This window comes from Oncorhynchus mykiss, chromosome 4, assembly GCF_057628025.1.
Source record: "Oncorhynchus mykiss isolate SJ-2025 chromosome 4, ASM5762802v1, whole genome shotgun sequence".
NCBI classification, from domain to species: Eukaryota; Metazoa; Chordata; class Actinopteri; order Salmoniformes; family Salmonidae; genus Oncorhynchus; species Oncorhynchus mykiss.
The window spans coordinates 13,947,426-13,961,321 of NC_143025.1; the positions used below are offsets into that span (position 1 = coordinate 13,947,426).

A 13,896-nucleotide genomic window follows, 5' to 3' on the forward strand; every position below is an offset into this window, starting at 1 on the left:
AGCTGGGTGGCAGACTGAAGGTTGGCCACATAGGAACATCCTCAGTGCTACTGAAGGACTGCGGCTCAGAGGGTAATATTACCATCTGTCGTCCAGTAGCTCTTGTAATATAGCAGACCTGATCTGTAAGCACTTGATTTTCTCCGACACACGCCTCTGTGGTCTGGCGTTGGCAGGCCGGGCTGGCACTGGGGAGGCAGGTGGGGCAGACACCAGACGGCTAGGCCCTGGGATGGCTTGCGGGGCAGGTGAGGCTGACACTGCAATGGCTGGCAGCTCAGGGAAAGAACTAGTGAGCTCCCTCCTGTCCATGGAGTTTATAAGATGTAATAGTTCCAGTTAAGGAACTGCAGTTCTCTGCCATCAGTGTGTGTTATGATTAGTCCAGACTGCAAAATGGTCGTTCCACCTCTGAAAGCACACAAAAGAGGATTTGGACACCCACCAGCTCAGATTGTTCTGAAATCGTATCTGTTGTTAGTAACAGACATTATTAGCATTCCTGAAACATTATTTTGTTGAAATATAATTTGAACTCTGATAAACTAAGCTAATTGATTGCACCCAAATTGGCTATTTTAATTTATAGGATTCAGGTAATATTTAAAAATGTAGTACCCAACATCTGTTTTGGACCAAACTTCTTCCTACCAATGATGAAGACATGCGGAATAAATCAAATAAAAAAAACACCCATTGTATTTTTCTGCTTCAGGTGTTGGGTTGGCGTTGCTCTTTTCCCAAGACAAGTTCTGCCACTCTCGACTAGGCTATTTTGCGTCCACGAGATGGCGCAATGTGACTGTGTTTTCCAACGGTGTCTTCAACAAAAACTCCCTTTTCAACATCCGCTGTGCACATTTTCCCACTGGGAATATTGTTTAATGTAGAGCCTTAGGCATTTTATCCTACTTTTGAAAAGACACTTCCATTGTCTGAAAGAGTGTGTGCAATAAATATGTTCTGTTTTTCTCTTAGTATTTCTCCAAAAGAATGTTGAATGATCTGAATAACCTCTCATGTAGGCTATAATTCTCAAGCATCTTTTAGATTGCTTATATTATCCAAGCCTATATATAGTATTTGAAAGTTATGCCCTTTGAAAATTACGCCATATAAGACTACTTCATTTTCTGTAGGCTGTCATCATTAGCCATGACGCACCAACAGTATCGCTTCCTTTAAATTACACTTTGAAATTGTGACACCAAATAAGATGCACGTGTTGAGGCAGGGAACATGCGACCATGCACTTGTTTTGGACCAAGCAAGCCCACTCTGAGCGTGAATTATTTAAATTCATCCTAAATAGTCCCTGCACACGTCTTTCACTGATCATGGGTAGGATTATGGTGATTTGAAAAATACAATTAAAATGAACTGCCCACTATTTACAGAAACAACTAACAAACATCAGAGAATCATTAGGTAGCCTGGAAACCAACCACCACTGTGTGGTAGTATTGGGTGATTCCACAGAGACGGAGTGAAGTTCTCAAATTCTTTCGCCTCGCGTCCTCCCTCCTGTCCTCGCGCCTCGTCTCCTTCTCAAAACCCATTGGATGAGAACGCCAGAGATCTCGCCCCTCTGACCTTCTCCTCCAATGGGAAGGAGAAGGAGACGAGGAGAAGGGACGCAATAAGAATATAATTGAGATTTTCCCGGAGTCGCGCTCGCGCCACCTTCGCGATGCTGCTGTTCTTTCAGCACCACGAGCACAGCACAGGCTTGCGCAGCTTTGGTTTGGCAGTGAGACCGCGAGGGACCAGATCACAGTAACGGGCGGGTAAGTCCTACTTAATTGTTGATTTTTTTTTCAAACAATGTGATATGAGTCATGTTCCGTATTTAATGTTCTTAGATGTTTTTCTTTTTTCCTTTTTCTTTAGTAATTGCCTACAGACTTGATATTGAGTATCAGTTTTCTGATGGGCTCACGTTTCCAATCATTCACACAAAGTCACATTTGATCTGTTAAATAAATAATTCAAGAGTTACTTTTGACATGGCTTTCTGGTAGATATATATAAAAACATCGTCAAGAAAGTGATCCATTGAAGATCAATTTAATTTAGACAGGCATAAGAATTTTCGGTGCGTTGTGCATGTTTCATCTGTCATCATCAACTGAGTCCAAATCGATTGAAAGGGAGAACGCAGTAAATTAAAATGGACCACGGAGTAAGTAGCCTATCTCATAAAAAAAATCCCAGAGAGACATTCTCATCAATCATGCTAATTGGGCATATTGCACCTTTTATCGTAAGTGTAAATTGGTGGGGAGTCTTAATCATGCAGTGTGCAATCAAAATCTTGGGTGATACAATTATTTACATTTAGATTACTGCAATTAGAGCAATTGTGCATGAGATTTGCTTTGTAGAACTGCCGGCTATAAATGCACTGCAATATAGGTCACAAATGAACTAGGCTACTTACTCGTCACCTGTGGGTAAAATCCTCAAGTTAAAGCGTTTTAACATTTTGACTCATGGTTGCAAAGTTGTTGCTTTATTTCATTCAAAGCCAAGTATATGCTCTGTGCATAGATATTGTAGTTGATGAGGGATGTATCTTGCTTAGCTGTAGAAGAAGGCATGTCTGCACGGTTTCACATTGTACATCACTCTGATGGTTAATGACATGTGCCACTAATTCTGACCACCCATTCATATGTAAAGCAGCACACTGTCTTAAACCATAACAACTTACAGTATGACATACAGCACACATTGTACCATACATAACATTTCCCCCTCCTTTCTAAAACCAGGGACTGGTACCATTTATAAAAATGTCCATAGGGCAATAACCCAGTGATGCCTAACAAAAAAACATTAACCTTTAAATGGAAGAGGTAAACAAAGACTCTCCAAAACAAGACAGTTCAGTCAGTTAACCTGAAGGTTGACTAAGACACCTAACAGAACCTAAGTATTAAAGGAGGAAAGGTAGTCCTCCAGTCAGTGGCTGCATAGGCTGATCTTAAAGCCATCACTGCTTGTAGCTCTGGCCCTTGGGAGCCCACAGAGGCTAAGGCTTAGGTGGTAGTGCAGGAGGAGGTTCGTCAGGTGTGTCTCTGGCCTGTATTTTTGTGTTATACTGGCCCATGCGAGAGGAGTGGGACTTTCCTGATGCGGCTGGCGTGCCAGCGTGATCCATTGCTCAGCATGAAGGTGGTGAGCCCCAGATGTCGACTGACCTGCAAGGGGTCCGTCCAGAATGAGACCATTTTGTTGCACCACTGAGACCGACAGGCGTCGAAACCTGTCTGACACTTGGATGATCGGTTACTTCACCCTGTGTGCATTGTCGAAGCACCGTTTCATTGCTCTTTGGTGCCTGGTGGCTGCCTGCTTTGCTTGTGTGCACCTAGTGTGCACCTAGTCTTTCCAGTGGCAGTTCAATCTCACGACCGAGCATGAGAGATTCCGGTGAGACCTGTGTTGCTGTGTGTTTTCATGCCCTGTAGTGCACTAGTGTTTGGTTCAGGAGCGGTTTGGAACGTGCACCCTGGACCAGGTGCGTCCTGATGCGGTTCTTCAGTGCTTGGTTGAAGCGTTCCACCCCTTTGGCCGACAGGGCAGAACCCCACAAGCTCGACGACTGGAGCTGTAAAGGTGCACTTTTCGCCATTCAGGGTCAGGTTGTTCTGCAGTAGAGCACGGAATACTTTGTGGAGTCGCTGGCCATAGATGTGGAGGTCTTGGCTGTGGATCACGATGCCGTCTAGATAGGCCGCTACCCTGGATATTCCAGCGAGGATGGTGCTCATCACCTGGAAGCAGCTGGGGGCGGAACTAAGTCCACCAGGGATGCATGTGTATCTGAACACACCAGCGTGTGTGACGAAGGCCGTGAGGTCTCTGCTGGCTGGGTGGAGGGGCACCTAAATATAACCCTGACTCAGGTCAAGCTTCATGAAGACCCTGAAGCCGTGAAATTGTTCAGTCACAGCGGGTACTACTATCCGGGACAACAGCACAGGGATACACACAGGTCTGGATTCCACCTAACTTTTGGTTGCAATGACATCGTTTGAAATCCAGCGTTGATGTCTGCCTCCAACTGTGACTGGAGATCTTTTGTGACGTCATCACGCAATGCAAAGGGGTTGCACCACAGGGCTGCATGACTGGGGTCACGTCCGGGTTCACTAAGGGCCTTTGCGTAAAGGCTGTGAGGCAGCCCAGTCCATCAAACAGAGCTGGCCTGTTCTGTTGCCATGTGCAGGTAACCTGGTGGATAGCTGACCCACTGTCATCTCTCAGTGTGAACCCCAAGCCTGTGAAGAGGTTGAGCCCCAGGAGTTTGGCACCCCACTTTGTGAAATGTGATTGACGGTAGGTGCTTGGGGACATGGTGCACTGGGACCTGGAGAGTGCCTACAATGTCTATCTTGGAGCTACCGTACCCACACAGGGCAGTGGAGGACTGTTGGAGTGGCTGGTGAGTGAAGAACTTGTTGTAGGTGGCAAGGTTGAGCAACGACACCGCAGCGCCTGTATCCAGTAGCAAAGACAAACCCACCTCACCCAGCTGCATGTTTTGAATGACACATGATTGATGGAGACAGTTTGGATTTCAGTGCGTTCATGTTGCGAGTCAGAGGAGAATGAGGGCGGAGCTAGAAGCAAGGGCAGAATGACACACTTCTGCAAAGTGATTGTATTTTGAACAGTTCTTCCATATCGTTCCACAGCCTGGGCACTTTGAAGCCATTGAATTGTGAGAGCAAGCCACACAGTTGCTACAGCTACATAGGTTTGTTTGTCTTTTTGCCTGCTGCACGGGCATGCATTATTCGGTGTCTGTTTCCATGCAGCTATCGATGTGGGAGGGCGTGTGCAACGCACAATCGCTATAGTGTGCCTGCTCGGGCTGAAGCTGCTGTGTGAGAATGGCTGGGGGCCGAGTGTATGCTGCAGAGCTGTCTGTTAGCATAGTAGAGCATTCCAATGCACCTGTAGTGCTGATTTAATTACTCCATCAAGTTGTAAATTGTCAGATTCCAAAAGCAGTTTCTCCCTTGTCTTTTCACTGTCCCCTCTATCAGCTGATCCCCGAGGATCTCGTCCTGAAGTGCCCCATTGTTACAAAAGCTAGACAAGTCACTCAGATTAGCCATGTAGTTTCGAATTGACTCACCGGGCCGATGGTGTCCCGGTGAAATGGTTTCGTAGAAGGCTGACTGCAGCATTGAATGTAGGAGCCCATCCAAGCGCTCTGAAAATCCTCTACACCGAGGCAGTGACGGCGCAGTGTTGTCCTCCACTTGTCGGAGATTGTAGAAAAGTTCAGAGCGTCAAGATAAGTGTTTAAACTTTCAAGACAGTTATTCCTTTCCAGGCATGGAAAGGAATGGCACTGGTGGGGGTAAACTGAGTTCAGCCATCCTCATCGCCAATGCTGTATCTAGCTTAGCTGTAAAAGAACATACGTCTGCGCAGTTTCACATTGTACATCACTCTGACGTTTAATGACATGTGCCACTCATTCTGACCACCCATCTAAACCATAACGATGTACAGTGGGTTCCAATGGTTGGGTTGAAGAAAACGTAATGGGTTATGAGTTGATGCTGCATGGCTTTACAATAGCCTACACATAGGCCTGTAGGTATTAGCCTACTATGTCTTTATTTGGGCAGCAGGTAGCCTAGTGGTTAGAGCCAGTAACCAAAAGGTTGCTGGATCGAATCCCCGAGCTGACAAGGTACAAATCTGTCGTTCTGCCCCTCAACAAGGCAGTTAACCCACTGTTCCCTGGTAGGCTGCTATTGTAAATAAGAATTTGTTCTTAACTGACTTGCCTAGTTAAATAAAGGTTAATTAAAATTAAAAGATCAATCAAATAGGCCTAATTTTCTCAATACTCAGTCAGAATAGCCATCATTAATTAGTAGGCTACTAGCATAGAACAATAGCTTCATTCATCAGGGATCTATGTGGTGTGCGCCTACTTAGGCCTATGCTACATGAGGTTGTTATCGCCATGCTTCATTTGTGCAGAGCGTCTTTGAAACAGTTATAGATCAATTATTTTATAACTGTAACAAATATTACTGGAGTTATTTTTGTAAGTAAATCGATCAATGTAGGGGTGCACAATGCTGGTCTTCAGTTCCAAACTCCAGCTAGTTATTGTTTCTCACTGGCATGGTGCACTTTTGGATGAGAGTGACTCGCTTCAATCGGTATCTTGTTAAAAGATAAGAATGGGAACAAGCAGTGTAAGGGCCAAAGCTGTTAAACACCTATGCCACACAATTGTAATGTCCATGGAGCCTCCCTGATGAAAAAAGACTGCAGTTAGAGTGCAGTATAACTGTAGTATGCTGCAAATACTGTGTCTACAATAAGAATGTTTTTTTTTTATACAGTAATTTTGCAGTGCAACTGCAGTTACAGTGCGGTATAACTTTAGTTCAACTGCAGTACGCTGCAGTTATTCTGCAATTACTGTGTCCAAAATACCACAGTTAATGCACTTTTACTGCCGTTTTTTTTGGTAATGCCTCGATTGATCAGGCTCAAAACAAAAAAATGTTCTGTCCTAATCACGAGGGCACTCTGAAGAGAATTTATGTAATTTGTACCAAAAAAGTGGTCCTAGTTGTGAATAAGAGTGGATAATGAGTTATGTCTCTCAATAGTGAAAGAAAAGTCAGTAAGCCCCTCTCTTCGTTCTGGAACAACAAGTCCTGTATTTCCTCTCAGATGGAAAATGAATGCTAACAGTAAACTAACAGTAAACTAACAGTAAACTAAAGGTAAACTGGCAGAGCTAATGCAACTAAAGCTGTAGACAGGAAGAAAAGAGCTGCATGTTTTAATTTTCCCAGCAGGCAACCAGCACATGTTAACATAAACACACATATACACAAACACTGTTTCTGTCATTGTCGATGCTATTTATTGTGCGACACCATCTGTAAGGCTCTAGGCTAGGGTATGCTGCTGTGTCCATTTTGATGTAGCTTCCTGTATAACTTTGCATTATGCTAATAAACATATCACAGTAATTTAAATTCACATCAGGGTAAGGATTAGTCTCATTGCAAATGCAATAGCTTATTACATGATAATACAATTATTTGATGTTTTTATCAAGCACATTCTCATCTTTGTAGACAGAGTTTATGCAGATGTGACAGTGCCAATGTTTGAAGATTTCCTAGTTTTCAAAGGGAGATTCCCTGCTGTGTGATGTGGATGTTTGTTGTGTCTGTCCTTATACTCTCTCACTTTGTGTGTGTGTGTGTGTGTGTCTGTGTGTGTGTGTCTGTGTGTGTGCTTGCTTGCTTGCGTGTGCATGGATGCATGCTTCAGTGAAAAGGTATTCAAATCAGGGGTGTACTTTACTTTAATATTTATATTTTAGACAACTTTTACTCCACTACATTCCTAAAGAAAATAATGTACTTTTTACTCCATATATTTTCCTTGACACCCAAAAGTACTAGTTACATTTTGAATGTTTAGCAGGACAGGAAAATTGTCTAATTCATGCACTTATCAAGAGAACATCCCCGGTCATCCTTACTTTCTCTGATCTGGAAGACTCACTAAACACAAATGCTTCGTTTGTGAAGGACGCCTGAGTGTTGGAGTGTGCCCTGGCTATCCATAAATTAAAGAATATCGTGCTGTCTTGTTTGCTTAATATAAGGAATTTGAAATGATTTATGCTTTTACTTTTGATACTTTATATTTTAGCGATTACATTTACTTTTGATACTTAAGTGTATTTAAAACCAAATACTTTTTGACTTTTACTCAAGTACTATTTTTCTGGGTGACTTTCACTTTTACCCGAGTCATTTTCTTTTAAAGTATCTTTACTTCTACTCAAGTATGACAATTGGGCACTTTTTCCACCACTGATTAAAATCCTTCGCTGGAGGTTCTGAGTACTTCTTGTTTTCTGTTCTACCTGATAATTAATTGCACCCACCTGGTGTCCCAGGTCTAAATCAGTCCCTGATAAGAGGGAAACAATGAAAAAGCAAGGTCCAGATTTTAATTGGATGGTTTTAGTGTGTGCACCTATGTGTTTGATAAAGAGAGAGAAGAGAGAAATAGCATATGTGAATGTGGGCGTGTGACCTACCTATATTGATGTGTGCCTGTGTCTATTAGAGAGCTGAACCCTAGTGTGTAACATATGGATTGTTTTCCCTCTTTGTCTCACACATCACAAACAGGGTCTTTTGAGCATGAGACACCCAGGATTGTGGAACGAGATCCCCACTGTCCAGTCAGTGTGAGAAATTCAGCCTCTCTTCTCTCCAGCCTTCTTATCTCGATCAAACAACACCCCTTTCCCAGGGATGCCAGGTACATGCATCAGCAGCTCTTCGAAACCAGAGGTAGCCCTCCCTAACCCTGCCCTGATCTAGAGAGGAGGGTCACACACGGTACGCCCAACCCTGTGTCCCCACCACACCCCACCAGCTGCCTGCTGCTCTGAGCTCCCAGTACTACACCACCTCCCCTGACCCACTATCTCCCGTACTGCTACCACCATGGCCAGGGAGTCCAAACACCCCTCCCTCTTCCTTCACAGCTTCCTCTTCCTGCTGACCACCAAATGCTACTGGCTGTTGGCCTCTGCCACTCAGAAGCCCCCAGACCCCCAGCTGCCTCTACAGGAGTACGCCCATTCCATCCGGCTGGACGGTGACATCATGCTGGGCGGCCTATTCCCTGTGCACTCCCGTGGCGAGAGAGGAGTGCCCTGCGGGGAGCTGAAGAAGGAGAAGGGCATTCATAGGCTGGAGGCCATGCTGTTTGCGATTGACCTGATCAACAAGGACCCAGAGCTGCTCCCTAATGTGACACTGGGGGCGCGCATCCTGGACACCTGTTCTAGAGACACCTATGCCCTGGAGCAGTCGCTGACTTTCGTCCAGGCACTCATTGAGAGGGACGGCTCAGATGTGCGCTGTGCCAACGGAGACCCGCCCATCTTCGCCAAGCCGGACAAGGTGGTGGGGGTCATAGGGGCGGCGGCTAGCTCGGTGTCTATCATGGTGGCCAACATCCTGCGGCTCTTCAAGGTGAGGATTCTGTTTCCGCTATTTAAAATGGGATGTTGATTTTTTCTATAGTCCATGTTCTCTATGTTAGTTAAGCTGAAGTTTGACTCAGGCTTAATATCTAGTTCTAGCCTTCCCTAAAGGCTGTGAAAAGGTCAAAGATGTATTGTGTTTTTGTCTTCCCTTCAAGGTTCTGTTGGTTCGCATAGCAGACTTTGTTCCACTGCCTTTGACAATAGAATGCAGATGGGACTTCCATAGGCTGTGGTGTGGTGGAGCGTCATCTTGAGAACATTCTGCAAAGGCTTTCATTTAAATATTATTTTTCCAAGCTAGTGGCTGGGCTTTTGTTAGAAATGTAGGGATTTTCTTGACACAAGCATCATGATCCTGTCACATTACATCAGCTGGTATTAGAAATAATTCAAAATGATGGGTTGACACCTTTTCTCTGGCATAGAGACGTATGGGCTGTGTGCTTGGTTGGTTCACTATTGAAGCAGATAAAGCTCAATTAGCCAACACCCCATTAGAATATAGTCAGTGTTATTAAAATATATTTGACTAACTCCAGAGGGCTAGAAACTATCGGTTGGTTTTAAGCAGGAGTTTACAACGGTTCTTGCATTCCAATCAGAAGGTCTGAATGTCAGCGACTGACCAGTGGTAGACACATGAAAAGGTCAAACCATTGATGCGAATCGACTGACTATGATATGGAGTCTGGGTTCCCAGAGAGAGGTGAATGAGATTGTTGTTGTTGTTGTTGGAATATGTAGTGTCAGCCTGACGAGGTATATTGTTCCCATGTATATAAATTCCCAATGTTTCTGTGATTGAACTGATATTGATATTGTAGCATATTGCTCTCATAACAGCTTGATATTTTTGTCTCCCTTCTTAGTAATAGAGAAAGCAACTGTTCTGGAGCTAAAAATAGAAGGTTTGAAATTAGATAGACATGCATTGATATGTTGCATTAATCTAATACAGCCATTGTCCTTTTCATAGTCATCACCGACTAAATAAATATTCACTATTCTGCTTGAGGAGAAAAGGTGACAGTGGAGAATGACCCCGGACCGGGAAATATTGAATGAAGTTGAATCTTCGGCCTAAAGCGGTGGCATGAGCAATGACTTGTCAGATTAATTAAGATGGAATAGCTTGAAGAAGCAGGTAGCATCAGAGGTCAGAACGGGGAAGAAGAAGGCTACATACAGAGGTTATGCCTTAACAAAGTGGATCATGTAAACCAGTGGTTCCCAAACTTTTATAGTTCCGTACCCCTTCAAACATTCAACATCCAGCTGCGTGCCCCTCTAGCACCAGGGTCAGCGCATTCTCAAATGTTGTTTTTGTCATCATTGTAAGCCTGCCACACATACACCCCATACAATACATTTAATAAACATAAGAACAAGTGTGAGTTTGTGTCACAACCTGGCTCGTGGGAAGTGACAAAGAGCTCTTATAGGACCAGGGCACAAATAATATTAATAATCAAGAATTTTGCTCTTTATGTGCTTGAAAGGATTCTCATAACTCTGCAATGATGGGTTGGAGAGAGTCTCAGTCTTAAATAATTTTCCACACAGTCTGTGCCTGTATATAGTTTTCATGCTAGTGAGGGCCGAGAATCCACTCTCACATAGGTGCCTGGTTACAAAGGGCATCAGTGTCTTAACAGCATGATTTGCCAAAGCAGGATACTCTGAGCGCAGCCCAATTCACAAATCTAGCAGTGGCTTCTGATTAAATTCAATTTTCACAGAGCCACTTGTTGCAATTTCGATGAGGCTCTCTTGTTCAGATATCAGTAAGTGGACTGGAGGCAGGGCATGAAAGGGACAACGAATCCAGTTGTTTGTGTCATACGTTTCGAGAAAGTACCTGTGTAATTGCGCACCCAACTCACTCAGGTGCTTCGCTATATCACATTTGACATTGTCCGTAAGCTTGAGTTCATTTGCACACAAAAAAGCATGCAATGATGGAAAGACCTGTGTGTTGTCAGTTAATGCAGACAGAGAGGAGCTCCAACTTCTTAGTCATAGCCTCAATTTTGTCCCGCACATTGAATATAGTTGCGGAGAGTCCCTGTAATCCTAGATTCAGATCATTCAGAGAAAAAACATCCCCAGATTGGCCAGTTGTGTGAGAAACTCGTCATCATGCAAGCGGTCAGACAAGTGAAAATTATGGTCAGTAAAGAAAACTTTAAGCTTGTCTCTCAATTTTAAAAAACGTGTCAATACTTTGCCCCTTGATAACCAGAGCACTTCTGTCTGTTGTAAAAGCGTTACATGGTTGCTGCCCATATCATGGCATAGTGCAGAAAATACACGAGAGTTCAGGGGCCTTGCTTTAACAAAGTTAACCATTTTCACGGTAGTGTCCAAAACGTCTTTCAAGCTGTAAGTGATTCCTAATGCAGCAAGAGCCTCTCGGTGGATGCTGCAGTGGACCCAAGAGCCTCTCGGTGGATGCTGCAGTGGACCCAAGAGCCTCTCGATGGATGCTGCAGTGGACCCAAGAGCCTCTCGGTGGATGCTGCAGTGGACCCAAGAGCCTCTCGGTGGATGCTGCAGTGGACCCAAGAGCCTCTCGGTGGATGCTGCAGTGGACCCAAGAGCCTCTCGGTGGATGCTGCAGTGTGACTCAAGTGGCGTCAGGAACAACTGCTTGCACGCACGTTACCACTCCACTATTTATCCCTGTAATGGCTTTTGGCCATCAGTACAGATACCAACACATCTTGACCACCGAAGTCCATTTCATGTCACAAAGCTGTCCAAGTACTCTAAAAATATTGTCCTGGTTTCCAGTGGTTTTCAGAATAGGATGTCTTCCTTAATTGACCCCCCATAAACATAACAGACATTTACCAGGAGCGGTGCCAGGCCCGCCACGTCTGTTGACTCATCCAGCTGTAACGCATAGAATTTACTGGCTTGTATGCGAAGCAGTAATTGTTTCAAAACATCTCCTGCCATGTCACTGATGCTTTGTGAAACAGTGTTGTTTGTATAGAAGTCATTGTCTGTATAGTTGTTTGGGCCTTTCCCTCAGCATTGTCCCAGCCATATCCGCGGCAAGAGGAATAATTAGGTCCTCCACAATAGTATGGGCTTGCCTGTCCTAGCCACTCGGTAGCTCACCATATAAGACACTTCTAGCCTGCCCTAGCCACTCGGTAGCTCACCATATAAGACACTTCTAGCCTGTCCTAGCCACTCGGTAGCTCACCATATAAGACACTTCTTGCCTGTCCTAGCCACTCGGTAGCTCACCATATAAGACACTTTTAGCCTGTCCTAGCCACTCGGTAGCTCACCATATAACACACTTTTAGCCTGTCCTAGCCACTCGGTAGCTCACCATATAACACACTTCTAGCCTGTCCTAGCCACTCGGTAGCTCACCATATAACACACTTCTAGCCTGTCCTAGCTACTCGGTAGCTCACCATATAACACACTTTTAGCCTGTCCTAGCCACTCGGTAGCTCACCATATAAGACACTTCTAGCCTGTCCTAGCCACTCGGTAGCTCACCATATAAGTCACTTCTAGCCTGTCCTAGCCACTCGGTAGCTCACCATATAAGACACTTCTAGCCTGTCCTAGCCACTCGGTAGCTCACCATATAAGACACTTCTAGCCTGTCCTAGCCACTCGGTAGCTCACCATATAACACACTTCTAGCCTGTCCTAGCCACTCGGTAGCTCACCATATAAGACACTTCTAGCCTGTCCTAGCCACTCGGTAGCTCACCATATAAGACACTTCTAGCCTGTCCTAGCCACTCGGTAGCTCACCATATAAGACACTTCTAGCAAGTCCTAGCCACTCGGTAGCTCATCATATAAAACACTTCTAGCCTGTCCTAGCCACTCGGTAGCTCACCATATAAGACACTTCTAGCCTGTCCTAGCCACTCGGTAGCTCATCATATAAAACACTTCTAGCCTGTCCTAGCCACTCGGTAGCTCACCATATAAGACACTTCTAGCCTGTTCTAGCCACTCGGTAGCTCACCATATAACACGCTTTTAGCCCCTTCTTATTAATGTCTTACTACTCGAAAGTCATCTTAATTCTCGCTCAAAAAACTCCTGTGGCTTATTTCTTAAATTGGCATGTTTTGTTTCTAAATATCTGCGCAAGAGTGAAGGTTTCATCGAGTTGTGAGATAGTACTTTTGCACATATAACTGTGGCTGAGGAAAGGCACTACTCCCAATATAAGTGAACCCCAAATAAATGTAGTTCTCATCATATTTGCTCCTCTTCGATGGTCCAACGTCCCTGTCTGTTGTTCGGTGCTTTCCCAGGTCAGGGGGCAGTAGCTCATCGGCTGCATCAGATGCACAACTGTCAGTGTCCATGCTAGCTGGACAAGCAACAAATGTAGAATTACTGATGTTAGCATCGGATGTGCTCGTGGAAGCAGAACAACTTGTGTCATCGACAGGTGCAGGTGTAGTACCGCTGGTAGTAGCAGTACTACCAGTAGAGCTGGTATGTGTCAACTTTATTTGGCTTACCCCCGACGACATTACCCCCAGTTTGGCAATACCTGATGTAAACCATCTGCTTGGTGCAAGATGTTATGTGAACCACATGTCATTTTTTTGAAGGGATACACATTCTCTTTCAACTTGTTCATATTTAACCCCCACAACACACTTGTCTTCTACCCAACACCTCCTGGTGATATATAGGTCTCAGAAAAACCTCCATAAAATGTCCGGTGAAGAATGCGTTACATCCTGAGCACGGAAGCACTGATTTTACACTCCATTACTCCCATAAACAGACTAAGAATGCTTTCTTCGCTATTGATCCGCGTG

General features: G+C 44.6%; 2 protein-coding genes across 2 annotated transcripts in view; one reads left to right on the plus strand and one right to left on the minus strand.

Annotated features, from left to right (window-relative positions):
- Positions 1–13,896, minus strand: part of LOC110521330 (acyl-coenzyme A thioesterase 1) — a 118,836-nt gene that overhangs the window by 6,135 nt on the left and 98,805 nt on the right. The gene's annotated exons all lie outside the window — the stretch shown is intronic.
- LOC110521331 (glutamate metabotropic receptor 8b) overlaps positions 1,665–13,896 on the plus strand; it is a 189,263-nt gene continuing 177,031 nt past the window's right edge. Inside the window, exons 1-2 of the mRNA XM_021598822.3 lie at positions 1,665–1,787; positions 8,208–9,062. Of these exons, the coding sequence (XP_021454497.1) occupies positions 8,529–9,062 (534 nt within the window). The 5' untranslated portion in view covers positions 1,665–1,787; positions 8,208–8,528. The remainder of the gene's footprint in view (positions 1,788–8,207; positions 9,063–13,896) is intronic.